General features: G+C 35.8%; 1 protein-coding gene across 1 annotated transcript; it reads right to left on the reverse strand.

Annotated features, from left to right (window-relative positions):
• Positions 1–6,235: 6,235 nt before the first annotated feature.
• On the reverse strand, positions 6,236–10,210 carry LOC130821274 (probably inactive leucine-rich repeat receptor-like protein kinase At3g28040). Its single transcript, XM_057686969.1, has 2 exons — positions 8,440–10,210; positions 6,236–7,890 (listed from the first exon to the last, which is right to left on the reverse strand). Exons 1-2 carry the CDS (start codon positions 9,990–9,992, stop codon positions 6,417–6,419), a joined length of 3,027 nt encoding a protein of 1,008 aa, XP_057542952.1. The 5' UTR covers positions 9,993–10,210; the 3' UTR covers positions 6,236–6,416.
• Between the last annotated feature and the right edge of the window lie 1,967 nt (positions 10,211–12,177).

A 12,177-nucleotide genomic window follows, 5' to 3' on the forward strand; every position in this document is an offset into this window, starting at 1 on the left:
TAAAGATTTGGACAAATTATGTGTTTGGCTGCTCTAAAATTTGAGAATGTAAATTCGATTCAAATTCAAAATAAGATTGAGTAATGGATTTCAAAATAAGAGCTCTAGACTTATTATTTCCAAATACAAAACCAAAGTCTTATTGCTCCCACGTCTCTTGAGATATCCACATCTACAAAACAAAACATCGTAACGTTCGATTTTTGAAAAATATCGTTATGATAAATAAAAAAAGTTAAATATTTTTTTATCTATGTGTCGGAATATAGGCGTGTAAGTACTTCTTTCGACCTTTTTTTCGAAATAAAGGTAATCGCGATACCCGTCTTTTTAAAAAATATCGTTAAGATAAATAAAAATAGAAGTTAAATACTTCTTTCGAACAGATTTTCAAAATAAAGGTAATCGATACCCATTTTTTTAAATATCGATAAGATAAATAAAAATAGAACTTCAATCTATAAGTCAGAAAGTAGGCATGTACGTACTTCTTTCGACTGGATTTTCGAAAAAAAGTTACCCAATCCTTAAATATCGTCGCCCTTTTCATTTTTTCGCTACCCCTTGATGAAATTACGAATTTGCCCCTACATTTTCAAAAAATTACGATTTTGCCACTAGACTTAAAATTTCGTATATATACCACAATCTGACTAAAAATTCTCTTATCACACTTAAAAAATAAACTTACAAAAGCAAATTTTTGGAGCAAAAACTATGAAGTTCAATCCGCAAACAATTAATGGAGGTAATTTTTTTTCGAATCTTATTATTTCAAAATAAAAAAAAATAAATAAATAAAACGAGTCGCCCAGATCTGTGCGATTCAATTTTTTATTATTTATTTATTTTTTTCCATTTTTTATGAATAATAATTATTATTTTTAATTATATTATTATTATTATTATTATTATTATTATTATTATTATTATTATTATTATTATTATTATTACTGTTATTATTATTATTTTTATTATTATTGTTATTATCATTGTGATTGTTATTATTTTTATTTAAATTTTTATTTTTGTTTTAATTATTAATTTATTATTTTAAATATGTTTGTTATAATTATTATTAACTTTTTTATATTCTTTTGAATATTATTTTTATTATTATTGTTGGTGATGTTGTTGTTGTTGTTATTGTTAATGTTATTAAATTTTTCTTTGATTTTATTTTTAATTATTGTTTTTGTTATTAGTGTTATGATTATTGTTATTGTTTGTGTTATTATTGTTATGATTATTATTAATATTATTTTTTTTGTTAATATTGTTATTATTATTATGATTATTGTGAATTTAGAAAATTAATTACAATAATATTATTAATAATCCTAATAATAAATATGTTGTAACATTATATTTGTTGGTAATGATGTGGTAAATTTTGTTGTTGCTAATTAATTATTATTTTTTTTTCATGTGGTTAATTTAACGTAATGTTTATTTATGTTCATTTATTATTAATATTTACTTAAATTATCAAAAATTGTAGTAAATGGCTGGTAATCAAGAAAAAGGAAAGGGTTTTTTTAGACACTTGTTGAGAGGTAATAGTTCTAGGCCTACCTTACTCAGAGGGGACCCGCATGAGAAGGGGGTAACGGGTTCAGCTAGGAGGGCTAGGCAGGAAGAGGCTGCTAGACGCAATATTGCCCAAAGGTCGAGTGCGCTGGACCTAGTGTGAACCCCTCTTGAGGACCAGGCTAGTAACATCCAGAGTAGTTGGGGGGTTTCTAGTGATGATGATTATGATGCTGATAATGTTGAATACGAAGCTCCTGATTCCCGCACAGTGGACTGGACTATTGTCTGGGGGTGCGACGGGAGATCGCACGTGGCGACCCTAATTCTTCAGCCGCATCTGAGCGCGCAGGACTTAGTTTCGTCGATAATGAGCCGTCACGAGAGAGCAGGCGCTCACAGTCCGCTGGCACGGACTGGTTAGTTACATCGCCCCAGCCTAGGGGGCCGACAGATACGCGACTGATCCCTAGTTATGGCGGGCACATAGCTAAACTTATTTTCGACGGCTCCGAGCGTACACCTCCGGTTCTGGAATGCCGTAGTAGGAAGAGGTCGTTGGAGGCCATCATCAGACTGAGGGATATAACCGATGCGCTGTATGATGTTCTACCTGCTACTCCCCTCGGCCGACTACTGTACATTATGCACCAGCACATCGACTGTGCTTTGATATCGGCGTTCGTGGAGAGGTGGCAGCTGGACACGAACACCTTCCACATGCCATGGGGGGAAATGACTAATATGTTGCACGACGTGCAACGCATACTGGGCATTGCTATTGAAGGCTCTCTGCCGGTTGAGCCTTCTGAGGCGGAGTGACAGGTCGGTATCACCAATCTGTTTGGGGAGCCTATGTCTGAGCTACGGCATAGAGGTGCATTCACCAGCGGCTGCGTGAACGTTGCTGAACTGATGCAACTATGTCATGGGTCCCAGGCTATTGATACCCAGTCGACAGCCTACTACATGGCTATCGTCGGCTCTACCTTGCTGGCTGATAAGACCAGGACCGGCATGCGATCTCACGCGATATTTGCCGTGAACGTCGATCAGGATGAGATCGCCTGGGGTGCGGTGACCTTGGCCTATATGTATCGGCAGCTCGGAATGGCATCTAGGGCTGGCTGCAAGACCATTGCGGGTTGTCTGACATTGCTCCAAACATGGATCTATGAGTACTTTCCCGCTTTCCGCCCTCATCCTCGCCGAGCAGACGAGCCAAACAAGACTAGGGCGGAGATGTGGTCCACGAAGAAACCATGTCGTGAGGTGGACAGGCTGAGGGATTGCCGTAGCATACTTGACTCCATGACGGAAACTCAGGTATTGTACATCACATCACACTTTGTTATGCATGTGTTTTTAATTTTACATTATTTTTATTTGTTAACTTGGCCTGTATGCAGGTGGAATGGACTCCATACATGACTGCTTCTAGGGCGTTGCTGAATGAGCACCCACGCACCACCTTCATCGGGGGTATCACTTGCTTTGATATCGTCGAGGTGTATTTGCTGGAGCGGACAGTGCGACAGGTCGACTTCGTGCAGGCTATTACCCCCCTCCTATGAGACCAGCGAAGGCTATGCGACCGGCACACGGTACCTACTCCGTGACATTTGCTTCTTCGGATGTGTTCTTGAAGGCATGGAGTAGGTTCCCCTTTAGTGCCCACATTGGTGAGCAGGCACTTCGTCGGGCATCTGTTCCATCGGAGGTTGAACCTAGTTACGTTGACTGGTTCAGGGTGTGCTCGCACCCCTTCGTAGTCCCCGGCGAAGAACCGACTGCCGGTCCTCATCCAACGGAGAGCAGAGCTGAATATGTGAGTGTTTTAAATTTATTTGTTTTCTGTTATGTCTTTGTGTTATTTGGATGTTGTTTTATATCTTGTTAACACCGTTTTTGCTTTTGTTTTTTTTTTTTCAGTTTCTGAAGGAATGGCCCAGTCGATTCGCTCCATTGGCAAGATTACCTCCTGTTGCACAAATGAACCCCCCGAGAACGACATGCCTTAGACAGTTAGATGTATACCTTAATGATTGTAAAGATTTATTTGCCGAATGGCAAGCATTTAAAGGGCACGGCCCTTCATAGTCTGTATTAAATTTAATTTACAATCATCGATGCGTTTATTGATTTACGTCAAAGCTTTTTACATTAAATTTAATTCATGTTTACATCAATGCTTTTATTAATTTGAATCGTTACTATACGCAAAGAATTTAATCTACATTTTCTATAGTAATCACTGTACACAATAGTATAACTATGGACTATCTACAAATTAAATCTCGTGTATAATTTCTATAATACAACTAAATAATGATTTGTACAACACGTTAAACTACGAACTATCTAAATTTACAGCATCGTCAACGGTGTTATTACATGGTGGTGTTCGTGGCCCGCATAGATTATTCCAAAGCATAATCCTAGTACTAAAATGTGTTTCAATATGTTTGGAAAAATTGTACCCTGCTGGTAGTCTGGTTACCCATGTGCAAACAATCATTCGTCCACGCACGCACAAATTTCTCTCTAAGTGGAATCCATGTTCCAGCCAGATACCGAACGACCTTTTTGTTCCTAACCGACCACGTAGTCACGATCGCTTGTCATCTCTGTTCAAATTCGCCGATTGTAGAACTTTCAACCATGGGATTCCATCTACCCAGCCTGAATATTTGCCCTTGTTGATTTTTTTTCCCGCCACACAAATTGTCCACCATGTTCTCAACGTCGTTTGCAATGTGCCAAATGCATAACAAATGCCGCACATCTACATTAAACACAACATTGAACATAATTAAGACATATTAAATAGATAGAACGACATTAATTAATTAACAAAACCTTTTTACCTGGGAAGACGTCACGAATAGCTGCAGATAAACCTTCGTCTCGATCGGTTACAATGACGCTAGGAGTCTGAGCAGTGCCGAAAATATCTCTCAATCCCTGCAACACCCAAGAATACGACACAACCGCCTCATCTCGCATCAAACAGAACGCAACCAAGAAGTTGTGATTGGTTGGCGTCATTCCGATCACTTCACATAGTGGCCACTTTTGTTTGTTTGTTTTGTACGTTGTATCTATCAGCACAACATACAGCCACGTACGTATCATTTGGATAGAGGTAGGATTTGAACTAATAGTCTGCTCAAATCCCTCTGCTCAAATCCCCTTTGCCATCCAAGTCTGTCCAGACCAGGTAATTAAGTTCTGTGGCCATATAAAGACAGTGTTGAAGGGGAGTCCTACCCTCCATCTCTTCTCTCCTTATTGATTGCCTAATATTGTGCGACTTTTTTTTTTAAAAAAAATTACAACGATTTAAATCGAAAAATTTACGTACCGGATCCGATTCATAATCGCTTTCGTTAGCCATAGTCAATCTGTTACAAGTAACAGCTTGTTTAAAACCGAACAACGTTTTTAGAGAGTTTTTAGAGAGATAGTACCGTGTATGAATTCGTACTTCATACAAGAACGCGTCTGAGAATTCAATATATATAGACAAATCTTCGGGATTAAAGTGTTAATAGTGTTATTAAGTGTGATTTACATTTGTTAATAAAGTTTTAAGTCCAGTGGCAATTTTGTAATTTTTTAAACTTTGGGGGTAAATTCGTAATTTCGAGGGGGTGGCGATAAAATGAAAAGGAGTGGAGAAATTTAATAACACCCTAAAGTTAATCGTGATGCGCATTTTTTGAAAAAATAATATCATTTAGATAAATAAAAATAGAAGGTAAATATTTTTTTTATCTATGTGTTGAAAAGAGTTTAAGTACTTCTTCCGACCGAATTTTCAAAATAGAGGCAATTGCAACACATGTTTATTGAAAAAATATCGTTAGGATGAATAAAAACAGAATTTAAATATTTTTCTATATCTATGTGCCAAAAATATGCGTGTAAGCACTTCTTTCCAATTGCAATTGATAAATTCATGTTTTTTAAATTACAATCACTTAATCAAATTAATATTAATGAATTATACAAGGGAGTAGTGTAGCGTTATTAAGTTTGATGAATGTACGTTTAACTAGAGTTTTAGTTGTAAAAGTCCCAGTAAATTTATTCTGCCAAAGTTAAAATTCAAGATTTAAAATTACAAAAAATTGCCAAACGACTACTAGAATTTGTAAATATAGAATTGCAAATTTTTTAAGTTTGCCAATCATGGAATTTGAATTTGAAAATTCATGATTTCAAATTTCAAAATTGAAATCTAAAATTTTAAATGAAATTCTCATTTTCAAATACTACCTAGAGTTAATATATAGATTTGGACGGCTTATTATAGGTTTGTATTGACTTTAAATTAGATTACATTGAATTTGGTTTAAATTTCAGTTGGATAATGTCGTATTTACGATAACTTCACTAGTTTTGTTAAGATAGTTGCCGATCAGTGCTATTATAAATATTGTCAAACTGTATATCGAATTAATACGAGTCAAGTTTTGTCGTGTTTGCACTAAGTTAGGTTCGAGTTTGAGTGAATGAGTTGAGTAATTTACTTATCCACATTTTTAGTTAATCTCATAAATGCTTTGTGTGTCACATAGATTGTTTATATTAGATTGCATAAACAATATTTTTCATGTGCCCTAAACAAAAAAAGGACCAAAACTTTATCCAACCTTTAAGATATGCCAAATGAAAATCCCACAAAAGTTGGAACACATGATTCTGAAACATTACTTCAATGCCATAACTTAAGTATAAGGTAATAATCAAACACAATCCATATGAAAATGACATCAAGATAGTCATTATCAATCCCTAATTTCATAAAAACATTGATAATTATTTTTTTTTTTTAAGAAAAAGAAACAATTTCTTGACATCCCACCTTAAAATTAAAATTCTCAATAAGCTTCTTGTCTTTTAGGTACAGGAGTCTTGATAACTTGTAGAATCTGAACAACTTCTGACATTGATGGCCTGCTAGAAGGAATTTGTGAAGTACAAACCAATGCTAACTTCATAACAGGCAACACTTCTTCATCCGGGTATTCTCCCATGCTTCGATCGACACATTCCAAACCTTGTCCTTCCTCGAGTAACACTCTTACATGATCATTCAATATCACTACATTATCTTCCCCATACTCGATAGGTCGTTTTCCTGTAATGATCTCTAGAGCGATTACTCCAAAACTAAAAACGTCACACTTTTCGTTAACCCTTAAACTCTGGCACGCGAGTTCTGGTGCTGCGTACCCTGGTGCACCCTGAAATCTACTGCCAATTATGTTATGATTTTGTACCTTAGTAAGAAATCTTGCAAGCCCGAAATCAGAAACTTTAGCATTGTAATTTTCGTCTAGTAAGATGTTACTAGGCTTCAAGTTATAGTGTATGATCGGTGGGTTGCACGAATGGTGCAAATGCGCGAGCCCTTTTGCTGTTCCGAGCAAGATTCTGAATCGTGTAGACCATGATAAAGGAGCCATGTTTAGTGGCCTTTCATGGAGTCTAAATTGTAGGCTTCCATTCGAGGCAAAATCTGATACTAAGAGCTGTAATTGAGGAGTCCAATAGTACCCTCTAAGGGAAGCTACATTTAAGTTTCGTACTTTACCTAGCGCTCTAACCTCCCTATCGAAATCTTCCGGGTACTCAAGTATGTTGGACATGTAGAGTTTCTTAACTGCCACGATCCTCCCTTCCGCCCCTATAGAAGCCTTGTAAACCGTCCCAAAAACCCCTCCTCCGATCTCTGAGGCCTTGTTTGTTAGCGACTCGGGATCAGCAAACAGGTTTCCTGATGTCCTTGAATCAAAGAGCACTAGCCTGCCTACCGAGGGTGTTGCTGAACGAGAAGAACTCGAGAAAATGCTTTCCAATGCGTTGTCAATGAAGGCGAGTTTCCTTCTTGCAGACGCGTTTAATAGGGTTATTACTATCACCCCACATACTATGATCACAGCTGCTGATATCGCGATTATGGCTGAGATACTGAGAAATCTGTGATGATCTAAACTTCTTGCTGTCTCGTCCCCATCATTGCTACCATGCATTCGGTTGGGATATGCGTATGGATCAAGGACTAGCGGCTTTTGCACATCTAGTTTGCAAGGACCTTTCACTAAGGGTGTGCAAAGTCCCAAGTTTCCTTGTAATGCACTTGGATCTAAGCTAGGAAATATTCCTCCGGGAGGTAACCTGCCAATGAGCTTATTGTAGGAGATGTTTACTGCAAGAAGATTTTGCAATGTCCCGAGCTCTTTAGGCATCTCCCCGATGAGCTCATTTGACTCTAACTTTAGAATCTCGAGCCTCGTTAGCTTGGACATTGAGCTTGGAATCGGTCCACTCAATTTATTGTGAGACAAAGTCCTGTAATTTAACATAATGCAAGTGTGATTAGTATACTTCATAAAAATAAGGTAGCAAAAGGTAAGATTATATGGCTAGTTAGATGTTTAGTATGTGAATAGTGTCAAATAAAATCATACGTTGGTGTTTAGCAATTGGTTGTTGGCTGGTTCAGTTGGCTTGTTTGGCTAGCTAGTAGCATTGACTTTTTGTCAGCTATTCGGTTGTATAAGGCTATAAGCTAGGTGTTATGTTAATGTTTGATACTACCTCTGTCATTTCAAAAAAGCACCATACGACTAAAAAACTCTCACATATTTGAATCATCTGGTGCTTTCTCATAGGAATAGTCAGACAGATGTAGTAAAAATTAGTAATTGACTATTAGTTGTTCATTAGAGAAAAACCCACTTTCCAGCTCGCTTAAAGCGAACTTTTCAGATGAAAAGTCATTTTTCAAACACATTTTTGGCTTAATATAAACACTTTGCAAGCACAAATCTATAACCTAAAACTAAAAAATCACAAAACATGCACAAAAAAGAAATATTTGGTTTAAAGAATACTTACAATAAATACAATGAAGAACAATTTCCAATTTCCTTTGGAATAGGGCCAGTTAAGGCATTATCATCCAACTGAAGTATAGACAAGCTGCTTGATGAATCACATAAATCCCCAGGAATAAACCCATATAAGGCACTGTCTCTAAGATCCAAAACTGTTAAGTTCTGAAGGTACCCAATTTCTGGGGGAATCCTAGAATGAAGGTTATTCCAAGACAAATTTAAGTACCTTAAGCTAGAGAACAGTCCCATTTCTGGTGGGATATCCCCTGAAAGATCATTCTTTGACAAATCCAAAGCAAGCAATGACTCCAAAAGTTGACCTGAAGCCAGTGGGATCGAGCCAGAGAAGCTATTTTCTGACAAGTCCATTTCTTCCAATCCCATTGAAAACAGCTCTATTGGGATGCTCCCATTTAAAAGGTTACCCTTAAGTTTAAGGGTTCTTAGCTGAGTACACTGACCTAATGAAATGGGCACATTTCCAATTAGCTTGTTATTTGACACACTAAAAGATTGAAGTGATTTAAGGTCACCCATTGACATGGGTAAAACTCCTGTTAAACCATTTTTTGAAACATCAAAATGTTGCAAATTGGTCAGTTTTCCTACCCATTGAGGAAAATCACCTGATAACATGTTGTGTTCTAAGCTAAGGAAAGTCAGACTGTTTAGTGTCCCAAACGAAACGGGTATGTCGCCCACGAAGGAATTAGTGCTAAGATCAAGTTTAATCAAATGGGGACATAGGCCTATATCAAATGGGATAGTACCATAGAATTGGTTAGCTTGTAAATGTAATTCCTTGAGATTATGCAAGGTATAGAAACCAGTAGGAATACTACCAGATAGTAAGTTGTTTGAAAGGTCTAACAATCTAAGCCTATTTAAAGCAAAAATCCCACCATTTTGGGCAAATGGATTACCCGAGAAATGATTGTTTGAGAGATTTAAACCAGTTAAAAGATCACATTTGGAAATCGAACTCGGTATAGGACCTTCAAAAGAGTTTCCTGACAAAGAAAGGTAGCTTAAATACTGAGAATTTTGGAAAATGTTATCGGGCAATGGACCAGACAAATGGTTTTTCGACAGATCGAGATATCTTAGAGATGAACTCATCTTAGAAAATGAACTAGGGAGCTGCCCTGCAAATTTGTTATTACTAAGTTCAAGTGTTTTAAGTTTAGGAAGTTGGAGTAATTCAGGGCTTATTTCACCTGTAAAATTGTTGTTAGAAAGCGAGAGTATTTCTAGGCTTTGTAGCTTTTGTAACCCTTTTCCTAACCTCCCGGATAGGCCTAGCCCGGTGAGTGAGACCCCAATAACCCGACCTGTCGATGGGTTGCATTGAATGCATTTCCAAGAGCATGGAGATCTATCATCCTCAGTCCATGAGCTTAATTCAGGTGGGTTATCGAGGTCTGATTTGAACACGATTAAGCCCAAAACATCGTCATTTAGATCGAGTGCAGCATCCTCATTAGCTGCCTTGCAGGAAGTAATGGTAGAGCATGACAGTAAAAGAAGGTACACAAGGAATCTAAGAGTGTTCATTTGGATGTTTATTTTATTTTTTGAAGTCTAAATGAACATAGCTCTAACTAAGATACTAAAACATCAATGAACAGAACAAGTTGGTAAACTTTTTGCCTAAAAAGAATATTTGGGTGATGAAAGTTTAGTGATTTTTTCAGGGGATAAAGTAGGGAAGAGAAGTAGATAGATCAGAAAAAAGTGTCTATAATATCAGTAAAGGAATGTTTCTAACAGTTATGGTGCAAAAATAATAGGGTTTTAAGCAGGGAATCTAAGCCTTGATTAAACATAGAAAATGACAGCCGAGTTGGTTCTATATAATTGGACTAAGAGGTGTTTATTCGGGTCATCAGGTTGCTTTCGGCCATCGGATTAGGTGTTTTGGGTCAGTTTGAAATCAGGTTTTATGGCCATAATATTTTTTACATAATTGTAATTTATTTTCGAAGTTATGTCAAACCAGGTAAATTTCGGGTCATCGGGTCTCTCTTGAACACATTTTTATTAGACATTGATCTTGGTTTGTTCCAAATGTGAAAAGCGATGGTATGAATATTGAATTGTGTTACACATAACATAGAATAACGACAGTAAAATTAGTTTTGTATACATGTAAAGATGAGTGTTCGGGCCATTTATTTGACCATGGTATTAAGAGAAGGACATGTCAAGAAATTGGTCCAAAAATTGCATGTGACACCAGAAGAAGATAAATTAGTTCACAATAGAATGGGTACAAAATGTTTTCATCCTCTTGTCTAAGGGCATCCTATCTGTGAAATTTTGTCTGATTCTAAAGTTATTTCCTTGCTTTTCTAAGCCATTCCTTGGTGTTTGAATTATATTCCTGGTTCAAAATTGACATTTGGGAAGATGTTATACTCCTCTTTACTGCTCTGTTAATAATTGACTAGTTAAGCTTGAACAACTGTAAGAGTAAAAACTGATTGTTCTGACTGACAGAGTGACAGAGGCTTGTAAGTTGTAAGTTTACCTAGTAAGGTTTAGATGATTACATTAGTTGTAGTTTGTAACTTTAAGAAACTCTATTATATTTACATTTGTGTATCTATTAACTATTTTTATTGACAATCATAAAACGTATTTCAAGGCTATGATCATCAGTTTAAATTTTTAGTTAAGTTGATTCTTTAACAAGTTTGTATTGAATACTTTGCCTCTCGCATGAGGAATACAAAGTTCTCATATGGACAAAAGTAGTGAATAGACTCAAAAGAATTGAGTAGTGTGTAATCATTCTTCGATTCTAAAATAATTAATACATCTTCAATTAACAAAGATTTAAAATGAGAAAAATTGGTAAAAAGAGTACTTATTGAAAAAAAGTTTTTGTGAATAAAGTGTAATAATGCTTCATAAGGTTTGTAAAAGAAAATGTAACAGATTTTTATAAGTGAGAAAATAAATATTACATAGACAATATAACAAAACAAGGTAAATTTTTAGAAAAAAATGAGTTACATTATAGTTTTAACAAAATACTCCTCCTATTCACCTTAGGAGTCCCATTTGACTTTTCACGGATTTTAAGGAGTGTCAAAAGTGGGACCCTAAGGGTAGGAAAGAGAGTGGTATTATGAGGTTTTTAATGTAAGGGAGGAAAATTAGTATGGGTAATGGAGGGTATAATTGAAAATAGGATAAAGTTACTAAGGGCATAAAAGTCAAAAACCCATACCAAAAATAGAAATGGGACAATTAAGGTGACTTGACCATAAAAAAAAATGGGACACATAAGCTGAATAGGAGGGAGTATTATTAATTATTGGATAGTTAGCTAGCTATATAGGACTATAATATGTACCATTTTTTTTCAAATACATAGCTACTCCATAATTTTTCAAGTCCAAACACTACTTCTAAAACTATATATTTGAAAAAAATTTAAATTAGATTAATAATTCAAAGTTATTAATATTCCATGCCAAAAATGCTTACTCAAAACCCAAGACATCTATAAGCTTGTCTGATAGGCAAATCAAAGGGCTGACTTTAATCTAGACAAGCATTAAATGCAAAAAGTATTTTATCTCATATTGTGTATGTTTTTACTTTTTATTCAATGGAAGTACCCCTTAAATTTAAGTAGAAATAGCAAATTATATCTCCTTAATTCAATTTTTGTACATATTAAATGGTTTCAAAATTCATCTTTAATATTAGTAATATACCTCAGTCCTCA

The sequence above is a fragment of the Amaranthus tricolor genome, chromosome 1 (assembly GCF_026212465.1).
Source record: "Amaranthus tricolor cultivar Red isolate AtriRed21 chromosome 1, ASM2621246v1, whole genome shotgun sequence".
NCBI lineage: Eukaryota > Viridiplantae > Streptophyta > Magnoliopsida > Caryophyllales > Amaranthaceae > Amaranthus > Amaranthus tricolor.

Coding starts and splice junctions, on each gene's coding strand:
- LOC130821274 (XM_057686969.1), bottom strand. CDS start 9,992: ATGAACACTCTTAGATTCCTTGTGTACCTTCTTTTACTGTCATGCTCT. Junction 7,891..8,439: donor TGTTCTTCATTGTATTTATT/GTAAGTATTCTT, acceptor GTTAAATTACAG/GACTTTGTCTCACAATAAAT.